General features: G+C 44.2%; 1 protein-coding gene across 1 annotated transcript in view; it reads left to right on the forward strand.

Moving 5' to 3' along the window:
- Window positions 1-19,549, forward strand: part of MECOM (MDS1 and EVI1 complex locus) — a 333,598-nt gene that overhangs the window by 287,280 nt on the left and 26,769 nt on the right. The window contains exons 4-7 of the mRNA XM_027733289.2: window positions 10,307-10,409; window positions 12,280-12,496; window positions 14,783-14,930; window positions 15,959-16,112. Coding sequence (XP_027589090.1) covers window positions 10,307-10,409; window positions 12,280-12,496; window positions 14,783-14,930; window positions 15,959-16,112 — 622 coding nt within the window. The remainder of the gene's footprint in view (window positions 1-10,306; window positions 10,410-12,279; window positions 12,497-14,782; window positions 14,931-15,958; window positions 16,113-19,549) is intronic.

Consider the following 19,549-nt stretch of genomic DNA (forward strand, 5'->3'; position numbering starts at 1 on the left):
TAAGGAACTTGAAGGTGTCAATGCAAAAAAAATAATAGCAATTCACAGCAGCTTTTGGCCTGTTTGCTGTTATGGCAAAAGATAAAGGACAGATGGGAAAGGCAGAATGGAATAATTTTGATTATGGGTGCTAGAAAATATGAATTTTCCATTTTTTCACAGTGTTGTTTAATTCATAAATGATTTTTTTATTGTCTTATACCTGATAAAAATTGTGACTGCTTTCTTAGGTGTGCAAAGCCAGTATTTGCTGATTTTGAATTAGCAGCATTTTCTGGCTCCTCTTCCAGTCCTCTTGGGTTGCTCCCTTAAACCATGGAGTTGATTGGAAGCTGTAACATAAATGTGATGGCAAGAGTGGAGGGGAAGGCACAGAAGTGGTGATGTTACCAATGTAGTTGCATGTGTAGGGCTTTGGATTTGAATGCACATGTGCATGGATATTATTGTGCCTTCCCATACACTTTGCTGGAACTCGTAATACTCATATGTTGAATCGGGGTCTTCGGTGGTTTTCTTTTTCTTTTCATTTATTGCACTTAAATCCACTCTTTGTTGAGCTGAAACATTATTTATCCTTGTGTGTTGGAAAAAGGCTGATATAGGCAGAGGAAGGACACAGTAAAGCATTTTGTTTTCAATTATGCTGATGAGTTATTAGGTGTTTCTTAAATCAGGGTTCGCTTTTGTCTGCGGATAATACATAGCATTATGAAATATATTAATGGGCAAAGTTAGGTTAAGGAAGCTTTGCTTCTTTAAAGTGAAATATCTAAAATAGCAACGCAAATGATTGTGAATTCTGGTTTCCAATTTAAACTTTGCTACCTGCAACATAGGATTCAATTCATTTAATCAGTGTTTCATTTTCCCCCCCTTAATTAACTGCATCAGGTGAATGTTAAAGATTATCTTTAGCTGATTTAATTGCCCTGACAGTATTGAAAGAAGAATCACAACCAGACACAAAGCTTCAATTAGAAATCATTCTTTCTAATCAAATTCCTTACGTATAGGAAATGAACGTGAGACAGCCTGCTATTTCCAGCCCAGCATTACATATTTCACTCATGCAAGATAGCTGATTAAAACAGGTTTAAATAACTTTCTCAATCATGAGAGAAGATCTTTTTAATTTTCAACTTTTCCAGTTCAGCCCTGAGCACATGTAGCACAGAACGAGCCAACCAGCCGACCGAGAGATAATTTCCTTTTCATACAGCAGCTGGTTTAACTAAAGAAACCATAAAGATTATTAGTAAATGCAAGATACATTTTCCAAGCTGAAATACACTTTATGCTGAAAAACGATAAATTCTCTCAGTGCAGAGCATTTATGGATGAGCGATAGGAAAAGGAAACTATACAGATTGATTGGAACAACAAATTCAAATATTTTACGTTTAGTAGGAGCTGGCATAGATAGGGAAGATCAGAAGTGGGATCACGTGCATTGGTCAAAGCAACCCACTGTCTTTGGGTTGGAATTGGGGATCTGCAACTGAAAATGCACACGAGGCTGAAACATCAGCATCTCCCTCTGCAACGCAGACACGCACCCGCGCCTTGACGTTTTTGGAAGTAAAGTCATGGCGCTTTTAACTTTCTCTTTTTTTAGTGTTTACATTTCTGACATTTGGTAATGGTGGCTGTACTGCTGCCAATAATTTCTTTCATTCACAGGAGGCTTGTTATTTATTTTGCACAGTATCGTGCTGTTCATAATTCCATACTTTTATAGCTTTTTGTTGCTGAGATTTGCAAATTAGGATTTGGTTGTCTTTCAAGTAGCATGTTGTGAGCTGGGCGCTGTCAGCAAGGGATTGTTGTCCGTTTGGCCCTCTGGAAATGCTGTGGATTTACCCACAGAATCATCCGCGTACTCCCAACGTTTTATGACCAGAGCCTGAAAAGTTAATGCTAAAAATGTGCTCTCAAATCTTAAAGCAAAAAACCCTTTCTAGCAGCTCCTCCTTCTGCTTTCTTCTGGCACAAACTCACCAGAGGTAATATAAAATATAATAGGAAGGCAGACTGGGAAATGGACGTTACATGGCCAAACGTGTGCGTGCGTGTACAAGGAGTGACAAATGCAAGTCAGGGCTGAGCGTGCATATATAGACTGAGTGGGGCTGCCAGGGGGTCACGGGGCCTCGGTAACTCCTGGAAAGAAGGGGGGGGGGGAAGAAAAACATGGGAAAAAAAGGGAAAATAAAAATAAGGTGGAGCTGAGGATGTGTATCAGTGGTCGCAGCTAGAGCTGGAGGGCAGAGGTGATGCAGCCCAGCTGGGACAGGAGACCCAGCTCAGCTGGAGCCACAGCCAGTGATGGGTGCAGGGGTGGGGGGACACCCTGCTGGGGGGACACCCCAGGTCCGCTTTCTTCCCCCAGGAATACAAAGGACCTCAGCAGCCCTGGGTGCACGGGGAGCATCCCCGCTGCGGAGACGCTGCTCGCTCCCGAGGCACAGACACTCGATCAGCAGTAATTGTTCACCTCTAATTGCTTCAACTCATCTGTAAAATTCACAAGCAAACATTGGGCTCTACCTGAGAAGGTAAAAGATCCTGCCAGCGCTCCCAGGCTCATGCTGCCCACAAGTTTATACTACTAAATTCAAGCTTGACTGACAGGCAGGTATGATTCCCAGACTGCTTGAGGCAGGATTTAGATGGACTCAGGGCGATGTGTAATGTAGTCACTCTGCTATGTTCTACCTGCTGTATTTAACAAAAAGAGTGAAAGAAAAACATTTTTTGTCATTTTCGCTATTAGAGTTTTTTCAGAGACATACCACCCCACCCCCTGACTCACGGCTGAGGTTAGGTTTCATCACTTAGGATCAACTTTACAAAAGGCCTGGGCTCTTTCTTATGACTATATAAATGAGCTTTGCTGAGATGAACAGCTCGATAATGGTGGGATGCAGTCAAAACATGCACGCTGGATGCAACTCATGTTTCATTTGATTGCAGCTGGAGTAGGGTTTAAAAGCTGCATTTTTTTTTTTTGTTGTTGGTTTGGTTTTTTTTATTTCAAATGAGATTGATCTAGGATTTCTTTTTTCTGTCTTCCTATTATCTCCTGTCATGCTTAATCTGACCTGAACATATGTAATTCAAGATGGATATAAATAATCAAATTCCACAAACAGGGCACTCTTGTTTTTGCCTTTCCCCGAAGAGACTACAGCGTGTGCGGAGCTGCAGAGAGTCTTGTCCCTGTTCTTGCCCTGGAATGCATTTTTTCATCTCAGAGTCAGGATTCAAGAGCAGTTTCTGCTAACTTGGACGACTCCCCTGTTATCATTAAATATCTATTAATTCAACTTTTTCATGGCTTCAGAATGATTAGCTCTGTTAGGCTTTCTGGCGGCACTGTCAGCCCAGCTAAAGCATTATTTTTAAAGATGTACATTAATGAAAGTGCAGTTGCAATTCCAGCAGTGACTATGGCAGTGGCATGGCAGGGGCTGTCACACATTCCAGGCTGGGATCACGGTCACCTTCAAGCTCTAAGAAATAATTTATTTTTTAAATTTTTTTCTTTTAAGAAACGTTGTTGATGTTGAAGTTAAAATACCTGAATGCTGTTTTTATCTTGCTTATTGCTCGCAGAGTTCTGACAGTGATACAGCCACATACTGCTGTGAAACTGCCCTGAGCTTCCAGGTCTTTTCCCCCCTAACAAAGCAACTCCTGAAGACTCCCTTTGGTTTATCCATGGAAAACTCAAAGTGGCTCAGATCACTTTACTGAGGTTTTAGCTTGCTGTGCGTGCTGAAATAGGTTTTCGGTGGGGTTTTTTTGTGTGTGCTTTGTTTTCTTTCCTTATACTCAAGTATGTGCCGCTGCAAAGGGAGAAAAACCAGTAGTATCACACCCTTAACAACGTGCCCAATGTCAGTGATATAAACTTACAGGAGTGAACCTACTGCTGTAGGTTCCACCAGATCTGATCCCATCTTACACGTTTTACAAACTTTTTTAATCTGCAGGCACAGCCTCATGTTTCAGGTTTTACGGCCGCGGCCCCCCCTCCGTGGCGGGCAGAGGCTCCTTGCACAGCCACCTGCAAAAGTTGTGTATTTAAGGAATAGTTTTGAGGCTTTGTTGTCAGAGAGTGAAATTAAGGTTTTGGCTGTTGTGGGTCAGGAGGGCACACACACGCTGAGCTCATACGGGGCCCTATTCTGCCATGATTCTTCCTATGATTTATTAGTTATTAAGCAAATAAAACTTAATCCAGCTCCCACTGAAAATCTGTCTCCAGTGGAGCAGGGATGTATTAGCTTGGGGCTGGTGGAACAAGGAGCTGCTTGGTGTTTTTCCACTTGCTGCAGTTAAAGCTGAAGCTGTGGGTGAAATTCCTGCCTGGGCTTTATGACTGCCTGTGTTATCTGGAATTTGATGCACTTGGTGGTGTTACCACTCTTGGTGTTGGACTGTCCTGACGTGACCTAAAATAAGCTGTTCAGAACCAAACCCAACAACCCAGTTGTTGCCAATTCTGCCAAGTGGTAAGGTTTTTATTGATGATTTGTGTTTAATAAAAGGGATAAGGCATGCTATCTCTAAACAGAAATGCCTTTTTTGTGATGAGAGCTGTCAAATCCTACTGATCTGCTTGCCAGAGTGTAGAGGATTATGGAGAGCCACAGAGCCAGGACACAGCTGCACCTTGCTTGACATTCATGTGGTTCATTAATGAAGGTTCAGGACTGTTGGAGGACAACTGAGTGGTGAGATCAGCTCAGGAGAACAGGTGGGCACATAGGAGCTGGGGTCTGGTGTCAGTGGTTAGTGACACCCAAGCAGGAGGTTCTGCAGGACCAGAGCAGCTTGGCTGGATGTGGCAGCCTCTCACCTGGAACCAGGTCTTTCACAGAAGCTAAAATTCATCTATGAAGGAAGAAGACATGAATGGCTCTGGGGAGGTGGCCTGCAGCCCCCAAGATGCCAAAGAGGGTGTCCTGCAGTTCCTTCCTTGCTCTCAGGGAGCAGGAGGCACCTTTTGCCTTGGAAGGTCAAAAAATGGGGATTCCTGGACCATTCTTCCTCCAGTCCATCCTGCTTGACAATTTTGGGGCATTTTGGAAATGAAGAAAGAAAGGATTCTTAGTCCTGGTGCTGAGGCACTGTGGTGCTCCTCCACCACCTCCGCAGGGTGAGAGGAGAGTCCTCTCTCCCCACCGGGCTCCCACCCGTACCTCTGCAAACACTTGCTGAGTTTTGCCTGTGGATTTTTGCTGAAGTTTTCTTTGGGCCAAGTACAGCTTTCAGGCAGGACTCCTCTACATTAGCCCTTGAAAAAACTCGGGTTTGTTTCAATTTATCATTTGCTTGAGTACAGCAAGAAGAACCTGGCTCGGGTTTCATCACACAGCTCTCCAGCTGCACAAGTTGTTCATCACAGGAGCTAAAGTTGAAGCTTCACCATTTGGACCTTTTTCTTTCTTGTTTTTTCCTTTCAAACTCTTAATTAGGGCTTGTTGTGAAGTTATATATCTCTTTGTCCTCCTCCTTTTCCTGGCGGGCATAATTCCTGGTTTTGATGGGGCTCCTTGAGCATAAACGCTTATTATTAGTTTTGGACATTTAATTTGTTTTGCTTTTCAAGCAAGTTCCACTCTTGCTCCGAAGCAGCACAGGGGTGAATGCCAGTTGGCAGTGTGCAGGCTGCCTCTACAGGCACTCACTTTCCTGCCCCAATTCAGGACATGCTCTCTCTGGGGCACCAGAGCCTCCAAGGACAGCAAGGAGTTGAGGCTTGAGATAGATATGCCCATGGCACGTGGTCCAGCTGGTGCAGGAGCAGCAGTGCAGGGTTTTGTGGGTGCTGATGGTGTTCGCCAGGGAACGATCCACCTTTGGGCTCTTCTGTTCCATCCCACCATCCCATGCAGAGTGGATCCTCCGCTCGGTCCTGCCACTTACAGCTGTGTGGGGCAGGGCAGAATCACCGGGTGCCTTCCCCCGTGGTGGGAGCTGTGAGTTCAATACATGGGCTGGGCGCTGAAGTACGAGCAGACTCAGAGCAGCATCTCTCACCTGCCCTAAAATCTGAATTTCCCAGGCAGCAGTGGAGCCCATGTGATGTTTTCCAAAGCTCTTGTGTGCACGGGGTTTAGTTGTGGACTCTTGGGGGCACAACTGATGTGTGCCTGGCAGTCGGTGCCTTTGCTCATCTGCCAAAGTGTAGCTTTTCCCCCCAAACTGTAACTTCAGTTAAATCCTCCTGGCTCTGGGGGGGTGCTGGGAGGGAGCAGAGGGGGGTGCAGGCAGGGTGGTGTGGGGCTGGCCAGGGCAGGGGGGTGGCCGGGGTGTTTCACAGCACGGCCCGGCCGAGCTCGCGGGGAGCGCGTTTTAGCTATTATTGCAATTATTACAACTTCCTGAATAGGTCGAAGGTCGTTCATAATTCACGCTTCTGTCATCTTTACACATGCCAAACGCAGTCTATTAAGCATAAATAAAATTTCAAGTGCCTGACCAGGAAAAGTAAACTGGGATTCATAACAATGAGGCCTTATTCATCCATTTAAAAGTAAATTGTGTGTGTTCCTTTTTTCTCCCCCCTCCTTCCCTTTCCCTTTACGGCTTTGCAGTTTGGGAGCTTTTATTTCTGCTCGGTAGCAGAGATCTCTGACCTGCGGTGTGGGCAGGCACAGAGGACTGATGAGCCAGGCCTCCCCCAACTTCTCCCCACCTCGGACCCCCTGAACTCTGGAAGTGTTTCCAGATCTGGATCCGATTTTGCTCTTCCTATATAAACTGCAGTCACACACCGCTGATCCCAGGGCATGTGAAATGTGCATCTGGACTTTACTTTTATTTTTTTCCCCCCCTCCACTCATTGTTCCTGTCCTGTGCAGAAGCTCTTCCTATACTCAATCTCGAGGCAGACTGGTGCACACTCGCACAGGTTAACCTGAAAAAGTTGGGTAATGGAATGGGCTTGATAGTCTGGAGAAGTGCTGTCCAGAAAATGAAAATCTTTCATTAATTACAGTAGAGTCAGGACTGCACCCAAGAAATCTTCAGGCTTTGCAATTGAAAAATCCACTTATTCTATGTTTGTATTTCCTAATACAAAAAATACTGCCCGCAGTAGAGGTGCTGTAGTTGCAAAACGTGGGCAGCCTGAGGGAGACCTTAAGGGCTGGGGGGAAATTATGAGCTTCCTCATCTGAGGGTTGCAGGACCCCCCCATCACCAGCCCTCAGTAGGCTGCTGCTGCCTCAAAATTCGGGTAACATGGTTCATTGCAACAGTTGGCTTCTCAGTTTTTCTCAGCCAGCAGAATTCCAGGAAGTTTTAGGTGAGAAGAGTGAGCAAACAAGTTTTTTTTGTGAAGTAGTAAGGACAGCTCTTAATATCAAATTAAATTTACCTGCATGATCGTTTTGGTTTAAACTTCAATATGTTTTATTTTAGATTCTCACTGCAACTCAAATTGATGTGTAGAGCGTTAGTGCAGGTGAGGGTTTTTTTGTACATACAGAAATTAAGAAATCTATTTTTAATAATAATTAAAGTTAGTATTATAATAACGTGTAAATGCCAGACCCGGAAGTCTGACACTTGGCTCTTGAGTTGCAAAATAAAGAAACATCACTCAACCTAAAACTTGGGAGTTTTTTAGAACACTGTCTCATCTCCCCACTGAGGTGCGGAGGGGCTGGCCAAGGAGTTTCTGATGGGTAGTTCGATCATCTCTGCTACTTTTAAATACCAACACAGACAAGATAACTGGCTGCAGAGTTTATTCCCTGTGTAGGGATTTGTCCCACAGCTGCAAGAAAGATGCAGCATCATATCAGCACTTCCAGAGAGAAGGGATGCTCCCCAGCACAGCACTTGGTGAACAAGGCCCTCTTTATACCCCTGTACAGTCCATGTGTCCTCACTTTGCTGTGAGAGGTGAAAAGGTCTATCAAAGGTCTATCAAAACACCTTTGATGGGACAGGAAAAATACAGGAGGAGGCTTTGCTGTGGTTTTGTTTGCTCCTTGGTGTCAAGGCACCACCAACCTCAGACTAGCAGCTGCATTTGCCTGACTGTGACGCAAAACCTGTCCTGGGCAGAGCAGAAGCTTTGGCACAGCCTGTCTGGGATGGTGGAAGTCCCACCTGGCTGTGTGGTGGTCCTGATTCTGCTCCCACCCAATAGGGAAGTTTGCAGAAGTCTCTCTGGTCAGTGTGCACATATTATTGTTGCACATTTTATTTCCACCCAAAGCCAGGCAGCAGCCAAGCTTATCTTCCACAGATCCGACTGCAGCTTCCCTTTCAGATATGTGGAGTCCCTTATGCTTCTGGAAGAAAAAAACCAGTTTTCAATACATTTATCTTAATAAAGGGAAAAACAAGCATCACTTACAGAAGATATTCACTGGATGTGGTGCTGTCATCAGGTTTATTTTCAAGAGGTGGAAGTTGGCTTCACTTGAATGTGTTTTGGTCTTTGATGAAATGAGTTTTGTTGCCCCAGCACATCCCCAGCACGCCGAAGCCGACAGAGCATCCCCGTATCCTTCAGCACCGAGGATGGCATTGCCTCCAGAGAGGATTGTGGTACCAGGCATTCGTCCAGCTGCAGGATGAGATACACACAAAACCCTGCCATGGCTCTTTTGGCCTCCAAAATACTCGATGGAGTTTGAAATCCCCTCGGCAAGAAATACAAATGGGAAGCCCAAGCAGCCCCAGCTGATGGTTCAGTGAGGGTGGTGTGGAAGAGGAGGGAGGTGCAGCCTGGGCGGATCACACTGCACATAAACTCCTTCTCCTGGTTTTTATGGGGAAAATTTGCCACAAGCAGGAGTTTGTGGCACGGGTACATTGTGCCTGATGTGTTTTGCCAGTGCTCCTGTCACCTGGTGAGGGGTGAGCACCGGGGTGGTGGGACGAGCTGCCCCAGGAGCCTCCACCACTGCTCGTTGCACCCTCCTCCAGAGTATCTTTTGGGACAAGGTGAAGGAAAAAAAAATCCAAATCCGAGGAAATGCAACTTAATTCGTTGTTTTTAGGTATTTAGCCCGTGTCTGTGGGCACAGTTTGTGCAGAAAGGAAGGATTAGGCTATACGGCCACCTCCTGGAGGACACCGGTATGTGCTGGCTGCCGATGGTGTCAGTCCATTGCAAGTGGGCAAGGAAAGCACCCACAAACCTTCACAGACCCGTTCCTACCTGTGACAGATGCACCCGTGTGACTTTGAACAACGCAGGTGATTTTCTGCCCTTCTCCCAACGCACTGCAGCCAGTGTTGAGAGTAAAGAGTTTGGGAGCAAAACATTAAAAATACATTAGTCTGAGAAAATGCAAAGACATCACTTTTTAGCATAGGAAATATAGCTGTCATGTGTTTTTGTTTAACAAGGCCCGAGGAAGTTACTAATATTTATTTGAGCTGCTTCGTGGAGCTTTTTAGGGCTCTTCACATTTCCTGCTGAGAGAGAAAGCAGCCAGATGGATTTTGGGAATTTCCTTTCGGCAGAGCCTTGTAGTGCTGGTGTGTGCTTCCTCTGGTGCATGGACCCAAGGAAGGGTGTCCCCTTTGACCCCTCCACAGCCTCCTGCTTCCCTGATGGGCTCCTTCCCACAGCCCAGTATCACCTGTATGAGGGGACCAGGTGTCACTGGCCATGGTCACTACCAGCAGCTTTGGCTGCTCACCGTGTTTCTTCATCCAGGACTGATTTTTCCTTTGATTTCCATTTGAAGCTAAGGAATAACCAGGCTCATTGGTTTGTATAAGTCTGTTTCCTCACAGCTTTCTGGACTGCGTAGATGGTTGGAATGGGGGATGGATGTCTATGGCTTAACTAGTAGCATCTACTCATGTCTGCTTTAGAATTATGGAATCATTAAGGTGGGAAAAGACCTCTAAGATCATCGAGTCCAACCATTAAAGTTACTTTAGTACCTTTTCCCAATGCAACAGGAGTTCCCCTTTCCAGGGATTACTCAGGGATGTGTTTTATGGCCACTCTGCTCACGGGTTTGGTGTAACTCAACACACAAGTTGCTGGTGATATCTGCAGTCATCACACAGCTCATTTTGCAGCAGAGGCTGTTGAAAGCACTCGTCCTTTTCTGTCCTCACAGAGCCCAAAGTACAACAGCTTTGGGGCTGGAAGCAGCAGACCTGCCACAGTCAGTGGGCACCTCTCCAGCAGCAGCACCACGACAGGGCAGGCTCTGGCCACATGGTTTTGGTCTGTAACACTCACCAGCAGTGGCTGATACCTCTTTCCCTATTGTGCTGCTCACGTTGCTTTCTCTTTTTGTTTGTTTTCCAGATATTCTACAGAGTGGTAGCAGATATTGAACCAGGAGAGGAGCTCTTACTGTTCATGAAGAGTGAAGATTATTCACATGAGACAATGGCTCCGGACATCCACGGTTAGCCTCTTCTTACTCTTTCATCTAGTTGAGAGTATCACTGAAATTAAGCCAAAATGTAGGGAGATTTCTCCTCTGTTGGAATCCTGTTGAAATCTGGGATGGCTTTACTGCAACCAGGGAGGAGAGCTGGACCATGGTTGTATCTGTCCATCTTCTACCCCTCTTTTTCTGATTGAAATTTGATTGGTTTGTGGGTATTGCAAAAGAAGAACAGGAGTTCATGTCCTTATCTTAAGGCCGTGCTGATCATGCAAGACACATATGGACCCTGATTATAGGTTATTTTTTGTCACTTAGCCAAACGTCTGTTACCTTGAAAAGAGTAAATCTGAAAAGAGTAAATCCCAGAATGTTCTGAGTTGGAAGGGACCCACAAGAATCATTGAGTCCAGCTCTTGAAATCTCAGACTCTTAACGTTGTTGTCACTTGTGAGGACATTTCAGCCATTCTTCCTCCTTATGCTCATCCCACACACAGATTCTGGGTCTGAAACTCCTGAGTTGTTGCTGAGATTTGTTCCGCACCTCCAAAAGCTCCTTTTGCTGTGCTGCCTGTCAGGCAGTGGGTTACACAGCCACAGTGGGAACTGGGTGTAGGATATCTGCTTGGTGCCCAGTAGGTTGCAGTTCATGCCAACAGGGACATTTTACAAATTCTCAGGGATTCAAGGATAGTACACAGGGGTTTTCCTGGGGCAGGAAGTATCAAGGTCTGCACTTTCTTCACTGCCTGTACATTTAAAGCAGTATCTTTTGTTGTCTTAAGAAAAAGGTAGGGATTATTCATTCATTCCTTCCCATTTGATTTTGTATTTGTTTTTTTTTTTTTCCTCCAGTGGTAACTTTGTTTAGTTATTGCTAAAGATGTTCCCCTTTTCAGCACAGTGTCTTCCCTGCCTAGTCCCTATGGTCAAGTAGCTATTGTATAAATGACACCAGAGGAAATCTCTACAGTCACATGCAGGATTATGTCCCACAGGGCTGATTTAGAAGCAGATTGAGCCAAAGTGTTGCTTGTGGACAGCCAAGAACAGAACCCTGTGACGCTTTCTCTGGATCAGCTCAACTGTCAAGTAGCAACCGAGTACATACATTGGAGATTTCAGCCAGACTCCTCAGTGCCTTTCTGACTCAGGGCCTCTGGGCATTTTTATCTGGAACCAGACCAGGGTGTCTGGCTCCTCATGTGGACCAACAGTAGAAAACCCAGCAGAAAAAAAATCATGAGATACTGTTTGCCAAGTTTGTTTTTTGGGATTTTCTTCAGCTAATCTATTCTTTTGCAGGAATTGCTAATTAATGGAATGCAGTATTCACTCCAGAGTAACACTCCAGTATGTTCTACACTCATTTTCAGTGAGAAAAACATTATGACTGATGTTATGGAATTTAAAGCAAGGACTTCAACTTCATGTGTCTCTGGCTTACTTGAACAGGGTTGGGTGCTGCAAAAGGACTCATGGAAATGAAGAGACTTTTAAAAACTGTTAACACCTTTTTGGCTATTTTAGATGCTGATGTTTGTGTCTGAGTCATCTCCTTCAACCTCTACTGGAGATCCACCTTAGACCTCATATATATAGTTCCATTTAGGATGGTATATAAACACACTGACTTTTGTCCTGAGCCTGTGTTAGGGATCCCTATTTGATCCCAGGCAGTTAACATGTAGTGTTGCACTGTCATATATTGTAGAATTGAAGCATTATTATAAAGCATTCTTAGGAATCCTTCTTTCTTTTGAGGTTCTTTTTAATTGAATAGCTCTTCATTTAACCACACCATCATCCAACTCCTGATGGGATGGTGGTTAAAAATGGCTGAAAACTGATGTGGTCTCCCTGTGCCCAACCCCTTTGTGTTCCAGAGGAGCGTCAGTACCGCTGCGAGGACTGCGACCAGCTCTTCGAGTCCAAGGCTGAGCTTGTAGATCACCAGAAGTTCCCCTGCAGCACCCCTCACTCTGCCTTCTCCATGGTGGAGGAGGACTTCCAGAAGAAACTTGAGAATGAGAATGACCTTCAGGATGTTCATGAAATCCAGGAGTGCAAAGAGTGTGACCAAGTCTTCCCAGACTTACAAAGGTAGGAGTAGATGCTTAAAATGTAGATGCAAGTTCTTCAGTGGCTTCAGTTGGATTCCCACAATTCCATAGTGTCTTCTTTCCTCTCCACGTTGCATGGGCACAGTTGAAGTGACTGTGAACTGCCCTTTTTGGGATAGCAGTGTGTCTGTTTGCACTGTTTAATAATCATATGCCCCTTAAATGCTGACTTGTCAATTTGGAGTATTTAGTGTGTTTCACAGAAACCCTCACTAGTCCATGATTCAGGGTGTCGTGGTGTCTGTCAGAGCTTAGCATGGATTTCTGCATGCCCAGTGTTAGTCCTTTTGGATAATTGCTCCTGGAGGCTCCAGGTGCTTGTTCTGCCAGATGGAACCCTCTCTCCCAAAACAGAGACACTCCTTTGCTCCTGTTGACGGGAGTGGAGGTGGCTCAGCATCACATGGGACATCTCAGATCAGCGTTATCTGACCTGATCCTTTCACTTCCACAAAATTAGTGACAATGAAATTAAAACATGATGTGCCAAGCATCACTCCCCACATATTAGGTCAACCCCACTGAGCAGGAATTTGTGCAGGCACAAGGTCTTGTTCACCCACTGATGTTGAGCAGTGTGTGGCTCCACCTGTCTAATTTTCAGTCTGAGGGACTGATTCGAAGGGGCTGACGGAGGCAGATAAGTCAGAAGGATTTCCAGCAGCTTGGATGAGGCAGGACTCTTGTCCATAACGGTTTTGCGTACGCGAGTTATTTGGTGTTAAAGTCCTTTTCTCCCTGAGAGCCATAGGATGATATCTAACATATGGGAATCATTGAGGAAATGTAAATTTAGCTTAAAATATTAAATATTAAAGAGAAAGGGCAGAAAACAAAGAACGAGTCATCATAAATAGATGGGCAGTACTGTGAGAAAGAGTGAAAAATGAGAGGGAATGCAGTTGTTCTCCCAACTCCTGAATTATTGAAAGGCTCATACACCACAAAGACAGTTCACAGCAAAAAAGTGCCAAAATGTACTATATCCAGATTATATAAAATAAAAGGCCCAAGCGAGCCATAGCTGGGGAAGTGAGTAACTACATGAAGAAATAGCTGAGCAGGAAGATGGAGATGTTGGGTTCAGGAGTGCCCAGTGCTGATGGGGAGTCATGGAGCTGCAGCAGAGTCAGGGAGCTGGTGCCAGAGCCAGGGACAAGCATCTGTCTGGGTCTAATGGCAAATTTACTTATTAGTGCATTATGGAGAGTCAGTTGGTATAAAAATATTAGGAGGAGAAGCCAGAAATACTTTTTCCTCCCCAAAGGAAGGAGAGAGGTAGAAGCAAGAGCATCCACAGGGTGAAAGTATTTCCATTACCTTTGGCTGAGGATGGAGGTTGCTATTGGGACTGCACAACCCAAACAAGACTGTAACCCCAGTAGATTTTGTCACTGATTCTGCAGAGATCACTGGGAACTTCATGTGAGAATAGGTTGGTCCAGTTGGGCTAAAAATCAGTTTCCAGTGGCTTTTCTGTGGACCTACTCTTGCATTATGTAGTGATCTTTCCCCAAGCAGTAGTGTGAGTTATGACTCAGTTTGTGACCAAGCAATACAGGTGTTTAAAAATATATGTTCACTATAAATGAATAATAAAAATTCAGAGACAAAAATTAATTCAAAGACATGCAACGGAAATTAGGTGGACACTGAATATCCTACTAATAGACTGAAAAAACCACTTAGAAATTAGTGACTAAACAACTACACAGTTGAACACAGTTAACAGTAATCATCAAGAATAACTTCGTTTGTAGTGTACCATATCTAGAGGCTTCTTAAACTCCTCCTGTCCTACTCCAGAGGTGTTATTCCTCATCTATTCCTGCTGTAAGGAAAATTGATTACCATCAAAGGAGTGGATTTATGGCAGGTGGTGGGATCCAAGGTGTGTTTAGAGGGAAAGTCATAAGGTAGAAATAATTCAGACTGCAGGGAAGAATTACCAGAGTGAAATATTGAGAGGTGTATGAAATAATTTCCTTAGGGAGAGATGGCAGCAGCATCTCCTGGAGCATTTGCAAGTGACCTGGCAAAACATGAGAGGATGTGTTATTCTGGTAGGGAGGAGGAGGTTCTGCCTCCTGGCTGGAGTGAGCCTGGTGTTCAAAAACTTGTTTCTGTCAGGATTGGGCCTTTGGGGCTATTAAAGAAATTTTTTTTTTTACTGTAACTGCGCACTCTGCTCTTTCTTCTTCCTGTAAACCACTGATAAGCCCACGTGTGTGATGGACCATGCTGAGCCCTGTTCCTCTTTCCACAGCCTGGAGAAGCACATGCTGTCACACAGCGAGGAGAGGGAGTACAAGTGTGACCAGTGTCCCAAAGCCTTTAACTGGAAGTCCAACTTGATACGTCACCAAATGTCTCACGACAGCGGGAAGCACTACGAGTGTGAGAACTGTGCCAAGGTACAGTGAATTTGTAGGCTGCCTGGCACTTCTTGTGCTGCTGGATACACGGGAGCATGGAAATGGGGATACCTTGGGCTGGGATGTAGGAAGGTGTAGGGTTTCTGCCATGCTCCAGGTGGTTTTTCGAGGGTTTACGCTTCTACTTTATAAATATGTTATTTTTCTACCCCTTTTGATTTGGTTGTGGCTGTGGAGTCTGAAGTGAGCACTGATGCAGGATGCTGAGCAACCTCAAGCTCAGGGCTTGGCAGCCTCAGAGGATTGGTGGGGTGTAAGAAGGTCACTGAGAGGCACTGAGGGGCAAGAAACCCCAGTGAAAGGCAGGGTGGAGAGTTCCCCAGGCTGTGTGCCAGCTGTTGGGACCAGAAACTTCAGGACACTACTGCAATATAAAGGAAAATAAGAAATAGCAATAGGCCCCAGCTGCACTAAGAGAGCACAGCTCATCTCTAGAGCATCTCCCTTCACTTCCCTGTGCTGGGCTTGCTGTGTGGATTATTTGTATAGGATGTGGTGCTCTGCATTGCTTTTCATCAGATCCCCAAAACTTGGGCCTTCTGCATGAGAACCTAGTTGGTTTTAGGTGGATTTGCTGCAATAAAAGGAATTGCTATTGACATTACAAGCCCTGGTTTCTGGGACTGTATTGTGTACAGGATTTCTTGCTGTCACACTCTCCATTGTTGATATAAAGTATTTTTATTTCAGTAATGCTTAGAGGTTTCAAGCAACCACATTTTGACACATTTTCCACGAAGTCCCTGACCTCAAATGTGCGATTCCTAATGACCAGGTCAAATGCATTTGCTGCAAAGGGGTTAATAGATCCACCCAATACTTGGCTGATCCTGGGAAACTGAGGCCCCATCCTGCAGGCACAGCTCCCACTGATGCCCATTAGTGAGGTTTTTAATCTTAGGCACTCCCAAAAATAGCTCCAAGGTTTGAATTTTAAAAGACTCTTGTAATAACTGGCTTCTTCCACAGTCAAGTTTCTTGGTTAATCAGTACTCATTTCCTAGCAGGTTTTCACGGACCCCAGCAACCTTCAGAGGCACATTCGTTCCCAGCATGTTGGGGCTCGTGCTCACGCTTGTCCAGAGTGTGGCAAAACCTTTGCCACTTCTTCAGGCCTCAAACAGCATAAACACATCCACAGCAGTGTCAAACCTTTTATATGTAAGTCTTCAACTAAATGTGTTTGTTTAAGTGTTTCTTTTGCTGTAAAGCAGGGCGAGCTGGAAAGCAGGAGGTTGTGTTCTGCCCCCTTTGAACTGCCCACCGGTGTCGTGTGGGTTGTGAGTAGTTAAATGAGTTCTGGGTAATTTGTGATCCAATGCAAAGAGTTATTTTCATTTGATTTTCCTTTTCAGACAGACCCTGTATGTTGTATAAGTGTACCTGTTGTCCCTGGGATGTTTTTCCATGCACAGATGCAAAGCGAGGAGTGGGATTTAGCAGGGAGGAACCATGCCAGCCTCGTGCAGCCTCACTGCTTTGCACCGTGCTGAGCTGGCTGCTCTCCTTCCTGCTCTAGGGGTTAATTTTGCACCACAGTCTCCACAGCAGATGCCATGACTTTTGCTGGAGTTGGGAAACAAACCTCAGAGGCAGTGAGTTTGAGTCAGAGCAGTTTGCTGCCCTCCTTGAGGCTCCTTTGCATGCCCCAAGTTTTAAGTACTGAATGAGCTATTAGATCTTTCCCAGCAATAAAACTTGCCTTGGACGTGAGCCTGACTCTGTACTGGGCTTATATCAGATCCTTAATGTCTCATGGGTTGTGTTTGCTGCTGAGCCAGACCCTGCTTGATAAGGGTGCAGGTTGCTATCTCTCCCTTTCACCAGGGAAGCACAGGCAGAAAATATTTTTAAAAATTGTTCTTAGTACTGCTACTTTCCACCACAGCCTTTTCAGACACCTGCTGTGGCTTGAAAGGTACCTTATGACCACTTCCCCTACTTGTCCTACTAGACCTCTTAGTCTTTTGCTGCTCTCAGCAATAATTTACCTAAATATTAGCACCACAGCTGGAAAAACCATTGGCCACAAGCTTATATAATGCCTCTAGAGAAGGAGTATTGTCTTAAAAAACTAATTTGTGCAAGATCTGTAACCTGCCATTGGGTTAATAATACTTTTGATTTGGATTCCTTCAGTGAGAAAAATATATAAATAGATCCAATGTTAAATATCACTAATAACTTTTAAAGCTGATTGCAGGTTAAGTAGTTACCCTCAATTTAGAAAACACCACCTTCTGGTTGAGTGGGGAGTCTTCAGATAGTCCTATTGCAACATCTTACATAAAAGTCTCTTTAAGTGGCACCTCTTGTACATGAAGTAATCTCTCAGATGCTCTTTGTTGCTATTTATTCTGATAAATCCAAACAGCAACTGATATTCTTCACATGTACAATGTGAGGGATGAAACCCCATTGAACGACCTACAAGTAAGAGCCGTGTAATCGCAGAACAAAAGGGTTTGGAGACCACATGTTTGGTCAGCTTTGCTGAGCAATGAGAGGGAGGTAGGGTCACCTTGAGCAGATATCTGTTTTCCACCAGAAGGCCACACACCATGATTTACTCGTACCAGTCTGTTTATGGCAACTGTCTCTTATTACAATGCACCGCCCAAGCTTGAGTGAAAACTCACCAACACTAAGGTAATTGCTCACTGCCTTAGCAAAATCTCCAGCCTCCCCAAATAGAAACCACATGCCATAATAGACTGAACATATTCAAAATAGTACTTACAGTAATTTTTTTTTAATAAGCAGAAAATATGCAAACTTAACTGCTGGCTAATTTGGGGTCCAGAGACAATGGTGGTACAGAGCGTGCTTCGGCGTGAGATTAGTTTTTGCAATTCGGGATCCAGATTGGGAGTTTGTGTTAAACTTGGGGTCTCTAGAGCAATAAAAACTACAAGAAGGGAAGCTTCCCTTACAAGTTAGTTGCTTAAAAATATGCCACTGAGATTTAAAGGGTGTAGTAAGGTGTAATAGGTGAAATCAAACCTGGCTTATGTTGCTTTGCTACATGGAAGCAATTAAAGTTGATAACCATCCTCAGTCTAGTAAAGTTTAAGTCACGTGACGAAAAGGAGGTGAATCTTATAACACAGACTGAGGAGTCCTGGCTCCTTGGAATATCCATGGAGGTGGAGGTGGCACAGTCTGTTTAGACAGAGTCTCCTCCAAAATCCATGGGGCATTGAGTGTGCCTATCACTGTGATCACCCAGGCTTCAGGTGGCAGTCCCCAGGAGTAAAACTACTCCAGGGGGCAAGGGCTTCAAGCTGGGCCCAAAATTTCTTTTCCAGCCTTTTGAGCCCATGGATTAAACAGAGTGCCTGTTAAATACAAAAGGCACCTTGAGCAAGCAGCACCTCATTAAATAGTTTCAAATAACTTCAATGGTCAGAAATGTGAAATCCTGGGTACAGTTAATTGTTTGATTGAGATTGTAATGATAAATATTTACATATTTTCATGGTATTGCCATTATTGATTGAATTTAGCTTTGAAACTGATAAAATACATTTAGTCAAATGATGAATTTCATCTCCCTTAACAGTCTGTAAGGATATCTCTCAATTCTAAGTGTATATTTTTGCTTTTCTCCAGAACTGAGTATTTCTTGATTCTGTTGACTTTGGAGTATATTAATGGGGAATAATAATTTAACACTGTACCACTTCTCTCTAAGGCAGAACTTCCTAGACTTTAGGAAGACTAAATCTGTGCCAATACTTCCCTTTTCACCCCCTTGCCACTCCAGCCTACCTGAGCAAAGCCTTGTCTTTAATAAAGCCATGTCAATAAGAAGCAGGCCCTCAATGCAATCTGGTAGAAGATCAAAAGTTCATAAAACATTATTTATTTTTAATTCTACCTTAGCCTAGCCTTGGAAATGCATGCATTTGAGATATTTTTGTCTGGAGAAATATATATGGTCTGTTCTGCTTTACACATGGAGAGAAGTTGCTCCATAATATTCAAGATGAAGCTTGTGCAAAATTATGGATGCGACACTCATGTCACCATTTGGGTCAGTTTAATTTTGGTTTCTGTGAGCAACGTGATGAGAGCAGGGGGAGCTCACTGTGTAAAACCTCAGCAGTGAAGGTAAGGGGCCTGGTTCTGTACCTGAAGTTTGGAGGCGGGAGCAGAAATTTTGTGCCTGCAATTAGGCTAAAAATAGGAGAAAATAGCAGAAAAATCAGAGCTTCATACTGCAAAAAGCAAGCAATAAATAGTTCTATATTAAATAAAAAATATTTCTATGTTAAATAGGCAAATAAAAAATGAAAATATTTTTAAAAAGGGGCAGAAAGTACTTAAGAGGAAAACAGGCATTTTCAAGGAACTAGAATAATCTCTCCTCATCTTTCATGTCTCTCTTTTTTGTTTTTGTTTCCCTTCCATATTTTTTCTTCTATATTTTTCATTATACTTTTAATTTTCTCTCTTTTCTCTCTTGTCTCTCCTTGTGAATGAAGATTTCCAGCAGGAACAGTTACTGATACACAGCACCAAACATTCTTCCTGAATTACCGCATTGCGAATTTCCTGTGTTTGGGCCCAATTCTGCACTCTCTCTGCCCCACGAA

This window comes from Pipra filicauda, unplaced genomic scaffold, assembly GCF_003945595.2.
Source record: "Pipra filicauda isolate LSUMZ 115617 unplaced genomic scaffold, ASM394559v2 scaffold244_size1468961_pilon, whole genome shotgun sequence".
In the NCBI taxonomy this organism is placed as follows: Eukaryota; Metazoa; Chordata; class Aves; order Passeriformes; family Pipridae; genus Pipra; species Pipra filicauda.